Below are 14,773 nucleotides of genomic sequence, written 5' to 3' on the forward strand. Positions count from 1 at the left end.
TGCATAACGGTCGTTGAATCGTTTATTTGCAATTCCACGCGGGAGAGCTGTTGTCAAATCTGTATTTGCCGTTTATTTTTTCGTGTAAATTTAACAAGAAATAATAACAATAATAAAATATCGATTCATCTGTGGGAACGGCCTTCTTCGTGTTCAATCATCAATCATTTTCGGAACGCTGCAACTCACAATCAGTCGTGCAGTTCTCCGAGATGTGATATTATTATGCTTACTTCCAATCACGTGTCTGCTTGTTAGTATAACCTAGCAGAACTCTGCCACATCAGTAATAAAGTCGGTACGTAAGAAGGTCATTGAATGTCGTTAACTTATGGATACTACCTGCAAGGTATTACATATTTCTAATGAAGCGAAGTAATTTACAAAATATTTTTCTCTGTTTGGTCATTATCTGCACGTCGAGGTTGAAGCTGTGATAAATATAAACATTATATTTCTTGGAATATTGAAATGATCAAATTTACGTACAATTCAATCATTGCAGTAATCCGTGGAGTAAACTGAACCGCACTTTTCGCGTGCAGTCGTGTATAGCCTACTCATGGACGCAGTAAAACTGTATACGTAATTTCGTTGCATGCCGAATTCAGAATTTAAAATTAGTTGTTAAAATAGTACACTTACACACTGGTGTAAAGTTGTACTTAACTCACATGTCTGGCTTGTACTACCAGGCCGGATAGCCAAGAACCTGAGGCATTCTTTTGTTCGCGTAACTATACATATAGAAAGCTGAGTGTATACGGTTCTGAGTAAAATTGTAGTAACCTCGTCTATTCGAAACTTTTTACATTTGTTTCGTCGGAGATTTCCCAGCCTTACGAGATCATCTAGATTGCGTTTCATTTAGTATTCAAGAACCCCAACAAAATTTGAGAAATCGGATCAGGTTTAACATCTTGCGTTCTCTCTCTATGAAATAGGTTGGGCTTGGTCAAACTGCTCCACAAAATAATCACTAATTGGCCCAAATAAGCTACTGACGATGATTAAACTAATACCACGTAAATGTGTTAATTCTGATGCACAAATCTACGCATCATTAAACAATTTGATAAAATATAATTTTTCGCAAATCAACCGCCAAATCAGTCTGCACACTGGTCCATAAGAAAGCCATTCCTTATGTTCTTCATTTTTAATCTTTCTATACAAAACCCTGAAATACGTACTTGTATCCGATAATCGAATTTGCTATTTTCTCGTAACCCTGACGTTGAATTAACAACGGATATTGATCAGCAGGAAATACAATGACATGGCTGGGTGGTGTTACTGACATTGAGGATACGAGTGGTATCTATTCACCGTCTCCAAGGTTTTCTTTTTCCCTGAGTAATAAGGTCGAGCACTGTGACGTATCCCTCGGTCCTCAAAACTGAAAGAAATCTCTTCCAGTGATGTTGTATCGCCAACAGAGCCGATAAAGGAAGTAAAATTCTGAAACATTTATAAATACCAGCTCTTCTTGTGGTAGCAGTGAACTGCCAATCTTGTTACGGAGTGTAGATATTTTTTGGAAACTCGCCAGTTCTTCGTAGTTCTGAGAAATTATTCGGTAAATATAAAAGAAGATGCAACCACATACATATGAACACATGCACGCGCACACGTGTGACACCTATTTTTCTAGTCTTCTTAGATACGCATCCATCTTGTCTATTTTAAAAACCAGACTGCAATAAAACCATCACAATCTGGCTTATACCGTAACAGTTTTAGGACATTAACTCAGACTGCCCGACATCCCCTGCCAAGGAACAGACGAGAAACATTGTCGCAGCATCGAAAAACTAAGCCTTTCAATGACGTCCCATCTACTCCACTTCCATTCCTCATACGGTTGCGATCTGTCCGTTGAATCAGGTAAAGCAGGTTCAGCGGTTCGCTGTCTCGTGCAGGGTTCTTTAGTGAAAACACGCGAACAAGGGACCCTCCCAATAGTGTCAATTACTCGAAGTAGTTCTAGCGTGGAAAATATGCACTCTAGACATCGAAACAGACGTGAAACTACGAGGTGTCTAGTGTTATTGCGCGGCACCAGTCGCTGCCGAGTAGTGGACAGGGCCACTGTCTGCTCGCTGGAAGAGTAGGGGACGTCCCATAGTCTTACAGCTGAGCTGAACTCGCGAGACGGTGGTGAACCAACACCAGGAATCCAGTCATGCTGAAACCGTCAACCGATACCAAGCGTGCTGTCGCTTACAGTACGGACGTTTCGTGGATACAGTGGTGATGGATATAAATAAATCGACGTGTGGGTTCTGCAGTGTTGTGATCAAATCGAAACAGTGTTCCGTGAATGGGTTCCAATGATGCGCCTTTGCCAGATCAGAGACTTAATCATCCGTTTATTGTTCGTTTCATGTGACCGTGGAGATAGAGCGTCAAGCTTTACACTTAGAGACGGCAAAGGTTAATGAGGTATCCGACCTCGGAACACTAATGGAAACATTACATGCATAGTACTGTGGTTTTACTAGTTACTTCGCGCGTAGTATGTACTCGGAAAGCGTTGACGATGTCTGATACAGAAGTTTAAGCTCACGCTTCATTTACACAAGATGGGAAATCTAATTTGAAGTCCAAACTGCGTATAGTTAATTTAGTCTTGAAATGGGGATTTTCAGTAACTAAGTTTCATTACGGCAGCATAACGACTTCTTCGTAACAGTCAATTCAATCGGTCGATATTTGCACAGCCGTTACCGTGTCGGCTGAGCTTCTGTGTCACGGATTTTTGAAACAACGTTTCGTTTTTACACCGAGCGTAACCGACTGAGTGTTACAAATCCAAATGGTCAGTTCGTTGGACACCCATTTCGTGGAAGCTTGACCAGTGGTGATCGTTGCGATGGTATCAAAGCCAATTGAATTTACTGTTACATACTTATAAAGGTCATTTTTGTCACTGTTGCAATTAGCGACAATTTCGAGGTTGAAAGCTCTTAGTCTTTTTTGCTGAAATGAAGCATAAGTTTCATACTTATAAACAGTACGTCAACAAGCCTCTCTCGGTATATCAGTGGGATAAAAATTTTAAACGAATGGCGTACCCCTTTGTTTTACTCTCGCCTGAATATACAAAATGCGGATTATAGGTATCTGTTCATTAATCCGAAATTCCCGCAGCGATTCCTTCTTCTGAGAAGAATCTGCTGCTCATAGAACGGTGCCAATTTACAATAAGTTCATAGAAATACGAATACCATTATTCGATACGACACTGAGATACTTTAATTTTTGAAAGTCATTAGCCACCCGTAACAAAGAGCTAGAGCAAGTGAAGGTAGAATTGTCGGAAAGTTATATAGAGTCCCCGGTGCCATTGTGGAAAGTCGAACAAAAAACGAGCTGAAACTTTCTCATAGTTATGCAAAGCGTGTTACGATGAATTACTGCACGCGTCACCCGTGCAAAGGTATATATATATATTCAACATACATATATGTATTTACATATGTGTACATATAATGTATACGAGGAGAAAAAATATATAATACCTACCATACAGGAAATATTTTTCTAAGCGGGACATTCGCATTATAATTCAGGTGTTGATGGAAAATTCCGAGAACTGTATTGTCAATTTAACGCGCCGGACTGACCATAACAGATCTTCCAGCGTATAATTTGTGTTGGAAGTCGCGCTGCTCCGCCTTTTGACTTACGTCAAATCATTTTCGGCTGATATCCGTGCATAAATGAAACAAAGGATAACCTCGACTCGTGCAATGTCAACTACAGCGTTGCCGATGTCTACATCAATCGGCGACATCAGACGCAGTAGGCGTAGTACTTAAACAAAATTAGCAACTGACGCTACTTGGACGCGTCTCTGAGGCACGTGGAGCGTCACCGCCGTTTACCCTTTAAGGTTCCTGCAGAGGCGTTTATCTAATTTGCGACTTATTGTTATCGGTCGTCAATCGTCGTACAGTATGTACCACGGGTAAACCTTATTGTCTACATCCGATTCGACGTTACGCTTTATTTTGCACGTGTAGTGACTCACCGTTATTGAATTTTACAATTAAATTATAGCCGGAGAATTGTTGGATTTCCATTTGCTTATTTTTACAGGCTCGTTTTGTTTGTTACTTTATATTCCTTTACATTATTATCATCATCGGCATCACTTTGCTGTGCCAATATCCGACTGCATGCGTATGTATATATAGTTGCCTGACAAGTTCAACGTGTTGATACGTACTGCCGTTGGGCCACTCTCTCGGAGCAAGTTCAACGGTAGATAAGGCCGTCTGCTGACTTTCTCCATGAAAAATTACCGGATAACTTCACTAATCAGTTGGTTCGGGTTCAACATTACCTATACCTACATTTAAGTATTCCCTTCTCCGAACGTTCCAGGCGATCAATTTCTCAGCTTCAATTAAGTGAAAATATAAATACAACATATCCTATGATCTCGTGCGTTCTTGGAGGTTAATGACAAACAGTTTCTGACTATAGTTATGTATATACCTGTATCAGAGTAGTTGGTGAATATGGGGCGACGATGGACTGTTTATTTTCGTAAATTAAACTCATGTATTGTCCAAATATAGGCGTGAAAAGTGCTTTTGCTTTGGATGCCGTTATCGTTCGCTCGATATATTGTATATACGAGTATAGATAATTTGTTGACGTAAGTGCGCACTCAGGCGTAATACCCAAGTGTTATCTAATATCCTTACGCGTATCGAATCCGAAAAAAAATCACGAATCTATAGCAGCACAGTCACGTTATAGAAGGAAATGACAATTGCGAGAAATTGATGAACATAAATCTAGCCGACGGATTGAAAAACGGTGCCGAATCAAACTCTGGTTAAAAGTGATAAAAAGGGAAGGTAAAGGAGTGCAGGAAAAAATGCCGAGCATGCATCAGGGCAACAGCAAGTGCTCAGTTTATTTAGGTTAAATTACATCACGATTGTCTTTACTAAGTAAAAATTAGAAAATGATAGTTATCATAATTTTTTATTTTTTTTTCTTACCCACGCGTAACACACATACAAGTGACGTAATCGTCGTCGATGAGATTATACTTCCAGGATGTACTTTGTACCCGATGAATGGCTTCTCCTGGTTTAAATAATAATGAAACCTCGATTTATGTACGTGATTTTTGCCACATTGATATCCTTAAAAAATGCCGTATTAGCTCCACCCACCCAGCCCCAGTGACGTAATCAATATCTTGAAAGAAATTCGGCCCACCTGCAACAGCCGGATGCTCTGTAGGTTAAAATTAATCTATTCGTTACAAAAATAAAACCATTCAGAACGAAAGCTTAGTGGATAAATAGTTGTGCTTTATTTTATCATTGTAGAGTAAAATCATCACGTTTTTTCAAGTAAAATGCAATATTTTTTTCAAACTCATCCTTTGACGGAACATTCAGCAAGAATATTTTGAGAAAAATTGCTGACAACACTAAATATCGGTCTACGCCTCTGCCTAACTAGTTCTCAACTTTCACTCGATTGTGAACTTTTACTTTTCAGACATAGATATACCTGTGCAACCACGACAGGCGAGTATAATGTTTCACTATAGATGACGTTCAAAGTCCTGTTGGCTGGTTATTCCAACGATAGAGATAAGTAATCGCCGATAGCAATCCTGAGACGTCGACAGCCCGGGACGTAAAATCACACGTGCTTTACAGTAACTAAGACGTATCGCCAGTCAAACGACCCTTCAACTTGTTCGACGTCTAAACAAGTGCAATGCTGCGCGCGCTTTATAGCAATCATTTTACAACATTTGACCTCACGTCAAAGCACTACAAGACGATCGACGTTATTTTCATTGCGATAGCTGGATTTTCGATGTGATGCCGCCAATGGGCGCAGCTGTACAGTTTAGTTCACCTTTGTAGAGAGTCTTCTACCTAATTCCAAACGTATTAGTAAGTGAATTTTTGAAATATTGTGCGATCTAGTGAAAACGGTATTGCACGTTTCGCGAACTACGAACTTGAAAGAAAAGAATCATTCGGTGAAGCCAGTCAAAGTAAAGAGCAAGATTCATGTATGCCTGCAGTGTTTTTCAATATCAGAGGACTTAGGACCAATGAGAATATTGGACTGTCACGTCATTCAACGACGAATAGAACAGTCAAATTCATGGAATGCCTGGTACTGTAGGAACTGCAGCTGTGATATATCCAGCGGCACGCAAAGCGGTACTTTGACTCGAAATGTCTTTACTCTAGCTGATATATCATGTAGACCAGGGTCATATGTTGTCAAAAACGTTATACCACAGCGTTCGTAAAACCATTGGCCGAAAAGACCAGAAGTAATCAAAATATTGTGTAATTAATACATGGCGAGACTGTATCGTTTATGTAAATTGAACCATACTGTTAGACCATTTAAAGAGCGAATCATTCGGAAGAAAAATACGGCATTCATCCGCTTTCGAGCTGTTCAGAGACTCGTGTATAATGTACATTTACACGCGACCGTTTTCACGTTTCTGATTGGTATCTCGTACAGGTAGTGATCACGTAGGTGTACGTTGTAGGCCGTACCCATCTACCATCCATACGTACACACTGTGTATATGTATACATAGTGCAGGATGTGCCTGATATTGATTTCTGAATAATCCGTTATTATGACTTGCCGCGTGGGTATAAGTCGACCCACGCCAAAACTGCAGTGACCGCTGACACCTATAGCACACACGACTATGTACAAGTGTTTGCGAATGGTTTGAATACGTGAATCGAATATTGTTACATGCAATTACAGGTTCAGGAATATTATTCACTTGTCAGTATAACCTCAATGATATTTTTCCTACTTTCTTTGTTTTTACTCACGCTGTATGGCGGGTACTGTATAGTTAGCGTAGAGGATGATAATTACCCACTCTGATTTTCATGCTAATGACTACTGCAGATTGTTCACCTTGCATGCATGGACTGGTCATCGAGCATCATCTTTGTCTGTGGCCTCAATTCGCGTCGCGTTTCATATAATAAAATAGCTCGACGATCCAATCCGTGCGGAAGTGACTATAGAAAATATCGAGTGTTCCAAATTAAGCTAAACAATAGACACAAGTTCGCTGCAACGTCGTGTTACGCCATGAATGTCCCAATTGTAAAGATATGTATGTGTATCCGTTTTTGAACGCGTCGCGAGAGAGTGTACATGACCACTTGTAAACGTATTCGAGCAGCAACTCTGGGACAAGTTAGTGATTAGTAATTGCAGACGAGGGAAAGGCATCGAAATTATATGCGGCACCGCATGCAATCCTCGTATGTCAGGGGTCGCGAAACTATTCAAGAAAGTTTTCACAAGGAATTGCTGTATAGCGTTAAAAGTAGGAATCGCATAAGTGAACGTAAAATAAAAATGGTGAAGAGGGAAACTGTGTGACAAATCGTATCTATGAGAAAACATAAACCACTGATACTTTAAGTTTTGATGCTTGCTCGAATTCCTGCTTCACCGATGGCACTGAACTAAGAAGTCCTCCAAATTCTTAAAATCTCGATCGATTAGCCTAAAAATTGTAGTTATGCATCTTGGCTAGGAATTTTAGCTTCGATGTTGACTAGTCGGTGGCGATTTGCTCTACGCTACCAAGTTGGTGTTCGCAACTGCTAGTTGTTTGTCCTGCCACCCCGGCTTTTTACGATCGTTGACAACTGCTTCAGCAGTTCCGGTGCTTGACAGTAAACAACAGTAGTGATTGCGGACGTTATCCTCCGCATGTCCATTACTTCGCTGCAGGTGGCAACGTAATGGGCACTTTTCCACCAGTGGGAAACCCCGTCACGTCCTCCGTCGCAGTCTACTAGTTTCTATTCAAGTATTACTGGGTCAAGCGGTTCTTAACACGTTCAACATGCCCATGGTTACCGCGTTTGTATGAGTGTGTTACGCTCCCAACGGGTCTAATAGCGCGAAAGCGCGCTTTGCCGCAAAGTTGAGAGTTGAGAGTTGAATGCAATCGCTGACAAAGCGGTACGACGAATGGACTTTCTTTCCGGTTACAAGCGTTCATTTTAAAATCAGGGAAAAAATTTAATCATTTTTATAAATGAAAAGTAAGGACGTGTAGTGGCGCGTAAGAGCGTAGGTGCGCAAGGTCAATACATCGGCTGAAACCTTTCTATGGCTTCACAACTTTTTCCCATCGGTTGGCTCGGTCGAAGTGTCGTCGTGCGGTATTTTACTGATGCCAGTGGCCAACGGCAGCAAGAACTTGTCACAGTTTTGTAAACGGTAGAATAATTACCCGACAACCAATTCCAGGTCGATATCCAAATATCGTTGAACGCGAGTTGAGAAGAGTCGTCGATTAATTCAAGAGTCTTATTACAGAAGGACGAATATTCAATTCGCAGTCAAGTGTTAAAAGTGGGGCAGACGTGCGGTTCGAAAATAAATTTTTTCACAAATCATTTGTATGACATAGACGTTTAGTTATGGTCAAACGTAGGGAAACAATAAATAAATAAATGAATGATGTACAAATTTATTGCGTGAGCGCCATTATTATTGGCGGGAGTACAAGTTTATTTCAGTGACATGCGTACGTGAACTATTGATGTAATAATACTCATAGCAGTTAATTGTATGCCAAGTTGAAGGACGAATTCAAATAAATCCTTCTTACAATAGTTATCGACCTCTCGACTACTTTTCTCGATAGTGGGGGGGAGGCAAGCCCCCCACTGAACTAGCCCATTTGCCCCTCTCTTAGTTCCACCGTCCGTTTGATCGAGCCTTGCAAAAGTTCGTAAGGCTTGTGTGCGGACGCTTAGTTAGTGTCACATTGTCATCCCGCGGGCGCGAGTGTCGGTATCGCTGATACGTTTTGCGTGACATTCGCATTTGGGTTTATCCGAAATGATTACCTGGCCCACGAAATGTGCGTGCATGTCAGAATAGATGCGATTAGAAAAACTAGCCGAGTATAAGAAGACAAATATTTCACTCAAATATTCTCTCGATAACGATGTGACCTCGCAAATGAAAGGTATCGACGAGGACGGAAACATGTCACATCATCCCTTACAAAGCAGCAACTAAACTTGTCAGACGCAATTACGACACTCGAAAAGTGCTTTACGTAAAACTGAGCTATTTACAGCGTATAACAGATTTGTATCTTGTTAAAACCAGAAATAGTGCCTATATACTGTCAGTATGTACATGTGAGTAAAAACTATGCGACGAAATTAGTGAACGAGTATTAACGGTGAAAACATTTGATTCTTTCACCGTTCGCGCAGACGGCTTACTATGCCACGTTTAATAAGTTGCACAACTGGTTATTTGAATGTTCCGTGGTTTTGGTTTCGACTTGGAAAGTAATTTGGCACTGGTTAACCCCAGTTAACATAACGCGACTGGCCTTCAATTGTACTGACAACTGGAAATCGTCTGAGTTGACCCAGTTTCTGGCGACACGTACACATGTGTGACAACTGCAACCTTTAATAAACCGTAAACCGCATGTGTGTATTTATACGGAATAAAATACCCGATACCCAACTGCATGATATTCGTTTCTAAACAGAAGTGAATACAATGCAATAATTTCTATTCCACCTACGTCCTTGCCTACTGCAACAAGTATGTAATATCCGTGCTGAGAGAGCAGCTTGAAAACACCATAATTAAATTTCAAAAAATCTGCATCTTTTTTTAAAAAAATTCCGATGCTGCAGGTATACTGTGTGACACAATGGTGTCTCATTAAGAACAAGTTCGAGTCAAGTTATCCGAACAAACCAAAGAAATATTGTGATAAATAAAATTGAACATATACGTATAGTTGTGAGTTATTTGAACTGATCGATCTAAGAGAACTTTATAATTCGTCGAGAATATTTCACCCCGAGTGTTCAGTGTTGATAAAGTGAAGTTCGTATAAAGAAACGCACCTAATAGCTTAATAAACATGTTTGGTGTAACGATAGTGGAACAGCGCGAAAGAAGACCACCGCCCGCGGGATGTGGACAAAACCATCAGTACCACCAAACTGTTCGAACATCGAAAGTTCATCATAGTTCACGAACGACAAGAATAGTTACCGTCCAGGAGAGAGTCGTCAGGTCACGACTTCAGCTCGGATATTCAACACCCACAGCCTTCATGCACCGGTATTTCATCCTTTTACTCTGTTGTTGTAAAGCTTTACTCTGAGTTGCTGTTACTGTAGGTACAGTGCTAAACTTCACTGGTGCAGTCTGTTTATCTTTGGTGCGCGATTTCTGCTATACATATTTATCATTCACTTGAAAGAAACCGTTGTTCAGCAAGGACTGACGAATTGACAGCTAGTCGGACAACAGTTGTTTCGTAAATTAAAGAAAAAATGGATCATTTACCATTTCTATAGACTGTATAAGACCTAGTCTCGTCTATTAATGGGCTCTTTTCAGTATACGGTGGAACTTGTACGTCAATTACTCGCGGCTCTTACGTAAGCTCTTACCTACCATGCATGCGCTGATAAATACCTACACATGTGTATAGAATGATGTGGGGCAAATTGAGAACGCTCGAAGACGTAAACGACGAGCACCTTGCTTTAGGATATCTAAGATTTGATATTCTCCGTTCATCTAAGCGAACCGGAATAGTTAACAACTGACCGTTTTGTAAAAAGTTAATATAAGTAAGTAAAAAATGTTTGCTATAGATGTATACGGAATATGCATTGAACAGGATTATTTTTGCTTGGTTAATGTACAGTTACGCTTGTAGCGTATGCAGTCCGGCATGTATGCGGACGGATACAACACACACACACGCGACGGGCAGGTGTGTCTTATTGGTCGGCTAAGAAATACATACGTTCGTACTAAAGCATTGACTTGAATAACAAACTGTTTAAGACCATCAAGCCACCGTAATCCATACATGGACGTCCGTCACACTCTGTGCAAGACTCATGCTTCTGAACCTACTTATCATTTAATTAATACATGCGCCATAAGGTACTGGAGAACAATAATTGTGGTAATCAGAACTGAGAACTTGACGCACGAAAACCCCTCGACAAGATGATCAAGTTTTATTTACGTTGCGCCATTTTCGAAAGTTTGGTCTATAAGTACAGCAAAAACCAAGCAATCCTTAACCTTAATCAATATAAGGTCATCGACAAGGTGGTGCGAAACGTTTCGAGCGGTGAAATGCTTGCTCATGTATTTGCAGTGTTTAAAAATACATACTGTACAGTTGTGCAGAACAGTATTAGATGGTATCTTTTCCTATTAGAACGTCGTGGAATACCTGCGCATGTGGCATTTTCGTGACGTAAGCTAACATGAATGGTCAGTTAGCAACCGAGCCGGATTGGTTATGATGATGTTATGAACGAAGAAAAGCTGGCCATCTGCTTAAGACTCGTCAGTAGCTGAATCCCTGCATATGATGCCTTTGAATGCAGCCATTCCGTGGAAAGACTCACCTTTACCGAGCCAATAATTGACTTGACCCAACGGAATGATACGGCAAACAGTGGCTCACTCACGTTTGTCTGTTTTTCCGTCGTCTATTGTCTAGATATGGACGTTGGTCTGTGTGCTCAATCTATACATGATGTTTAAGCGCACTTCAAGACACTGTAATTAACAGTACTAATTACGATCAGGTGTTGACCTAACTTTAACGATGGTTTTTCAAGCCGGAATTTCAGTCGAGACGAACCGCTCATTCGTTCCTCTGATGTCTACGCAAAGTTTCAACCGATGCATATTGCATTTGCGCAGTTTCTTAGATTCAGAGTAACTTGGTGAAAGAAACCTTGGATTAAAACTTGCGACTGGCTGCGTCTCGGAGGCGAGACCGTACGTTCACTCTTTACCATAATTATTCACATCTATACGCCACCGCCAACTCTTGATTACATAATATCGATGCCTTTGTATGGCCAGTCGCCATACTGTGCTAAATTCATTGACGTGATAATCTTTCGAAAGGATGGTTCGCCGTGTCGGTGAGTGCGCAGTCTCCTTACTGTACAGCTCGTTTTTCCGTATGGTGTGTGCATGGCCAGTTGACACAAACGTGCCAGCTAATCATTGATACGGAACGGAAGTGATAAACCGGAAGTAACAATTTTGTCTGCCGTGGGACAAGTCCAGCGGCAAAAGAGGACGCACTATCAATACTGTCACGTGGCTATATCAGTCGGCTTGTGGCAGTGGGGAAATAGATCGATGAAAGGTTTCGGAGTCAAGACACCGAGTGGCACTGTACAGTCACCGACGCAAAAGCGTAAAACATCTGGTCTTGTTTACACGAAAAAACATTCGGTGGGCGTGGATTTCCGATATTTTTTCGATTTTATTCAATTCGCCAAGTGCTTCATTTACATGTTTTACAGCATTTCTAAGACCGATGAAAAACTTCCATAAAATTTATCATTTTTAGCAATTTTTCAAATAAGATATGAAATTTTCAGTTATCAGATAATTCACCGAGATCCCCAGCAGGAGAAACAGAAAATATTCTTTATGCTTTGAAATTACCAGTATAACGATATAATCCTATAACATCAATAAAACGGTTGAGCTTCACGGTGGCTAAGTAAATTATTTCCAGCAGGATCCTTGCTAGCTTTTAATGGCAATCAACGGTTGTTAATTGGTTAATGATAATTACGCGCTAAATGGTTGTGCCTCTCAGCCGTGATAATGGTTTCTACTTAAACAATTTTCGAGAAAGAAAATGCGTGCACGTAAAGCGAAATAATAGCAACTCAACAATTACAACGACATCAACAGTTTCACTGCAAATTGACAATTGAAACAAGTACGCGTAAATTGTGTGGTTTCAACTAACGAGATCAAGGTGAAAATTTTAGTTCATGTTGGTACAATTCGTTCGGCCCTGAGATTTTAATAAAAGAAATCACACGGCATATTTAACTTTTCTTGCTCTGCCTTTATGTTCACTGTGAACTTGTGCAGTAGATACTGGAAGTAATTTATTTACCTAACTCAATTTCACCAAGGTTTCTACATAGTTACTGATATCGTGAGTCTATTAATGAAACGAAGCCGTAACTGGACTGCGGTCATCGGAAATCGTGAAGTGGAACGGTCGAATATGGACGCGCCTCGTACTCTGCTACGAACGCAAAGCACGTGCACTTCAAAGTATACAATAGCTACTGCATCGTCGTCGTCTACTGACTTTTACGTGTGCCATCGGTGTCTCCCGCACAAATAATCCCTTCGTTTGAGGCTCATCGGAACTTATTGCGACCGCTGAAACATGCACTGTGTTTTGTATTAGATGCTAACAAGTCCAATCAATAGCTAGAAATCCGACGCTGTTCGCTGACTAGAACGAACGGTAGTTACAGCTAGACTTTGAGGTTACTAGGAAATTACCAACGAATTAAATTACCAGCACGTTGCGTGCTCTAGTTCAATTCTTCAAAGGAGAGTTCTCGGTACATGTAAAAATAATCCTCCTCTATCACACCTGTGCTTCAAATTTACCATTCACTGACGCTAGATGATGAGCTTTGATCACCAAAATCATCTCAACTCTTGTTTTCTAATTATCAAACAAAATTTTCCGCAATCCTGACTCTATAGCCATATCAAATAGTAAGTGGCACAACAAGACGTCACGTGTCAGTGGAGACGTATCGCGTGTCAGATATTATTCATTGCATTATTTCGTTCACTGAGTTGGTTTATACGATGCTACGGCTAATCGTAAGTTGCGAACATTCTCTGTGCTACGACATAAAACTAATGTCGGATGACGTCAAATGTCGAATATATTTTCTTCAACGAATCGACGATGCAAGTGGATTTTTCGGTTCGTCAACGGGCGTTGAATCGCTGACTTTAGTATCGTTCATTGAAGAAATTAAAAATAACAGATGGAGTTATGCCTTAACTCACTACATACAAGTATGGGGTACACTTCTGTGCGCAGAGGCATGTTTTACAACCTCGTAAAATGATTCCCATATCCGCAAATGTATGTCTACATAACCATTTATCAAAGTTGTAAATAGTGTTACTGGATGAAGCCATCTATCCAGTTAAGAAAACTGGCTGGAATCGAGCAGCCAGAAACATTCGAGCCACTTTATGTGCGAAACAAGGTATGAATTCATGTTTCTCGGACACATCAAACTGGCAAAGTGTAGGTAATTGGAGTTATTATGTGAATACTTAGTGTTATTTTAATCTTGAAAGAAGCATTGTAGAAGTCGGGTTATTACGGCAATTGGAAGTTTCTGACTTGATTGGCAACAACATCCGACCCCAATGTCCTTGAATTAACTTTGTTTCTTGCCAATCGACGGAATCAAGGTCTACGCGTGCTTAGAATATCATGAAAAACTCCGTTCCGATTGAAAACCCACAGGGGCGACAACGGGGACCAAGGTCATGGAAGTTACAGTAGAAAAACGATGTTTTAGGATATCATGGAGTACTGATTCGGTACATATCCAGTCGAGTATTTGAGGATATTTCGAATCTATTCCGGACTGTTACACGAGATTGGAGACCAAAATCCCCGGCAAAGATGGCAACTTTAATATCGACGTTGCGTTTTCCAATATCTGGACTCTCATGCTGATTAACAGATGTTTCCATATCCGGTTGTGCACTTGACGAGCATCCTTTATTTCAATAACACCTCGTGTACCAAGAACGCGCGTGGTGGTATCATAGGTACGTGTAGAATTAAAAACACAGTGAATATGATACCATAGCTGGCTTCTGCGGC

At 40.6% G+C, this 14,773-nt stretch overlaps 1 protein-coding gene across 8 annotated transcripts in view; it reads left to right on the forward strand.

The window, feature by feature from the left end:
- LOC124184045 (IQ motif and SEC7 domain-containing protein 1) overlaps nucleotides 1–14,773 on the forward strand; it is a 48,360-nt gene that overhangs the window by 20,077 nt on the left and 13,510 nt on the right. The window contains exons 1-2 of one of the 8 annotated variants that reach the window (XM_046573383.1): nucleotides 2,115–2,486; nucleotides 9,729–10,164. The exons of 4 other annotated variants lie outside the window; for them this stretch is intronic. In XM_046573383.1, coding sequence (XP_046429339.1) covers nucleotides 9,962–10,164 — 203 coding nt within the window. In that variant the 5' untranslated portion in view covers nucleotides 2,115–2,486; nucleotides 9,729–9,961. Of the gene's footprint in view, nucleotides 1–2,114; nucleotides 2,487–5,052; nucleotides 10,165–14,773 lie in introns of those variants that run through there. 3 more of the 8 variants (XM_046573385.1, XM_046573389.1, XM_046573384.1) reach the window with 3 other exon arrangements.

This window comes from Neodiprion fabricii, chromosome 5 (genome assembly GCF_021155785.1).
Source record: "Neodiprion fabricii isolate iyNeoFabr1 chromosome 5, iyNeoFabr1.1, whole genome shotgun sequence".
NCBI classification, from domain to species: domain Eukaryota; kingdom Metazoa; phylum Arthropoda; class Insecta; order Hymenoptera; family Diprionidae; genus Neodiprion; species Neodiprion fabricii.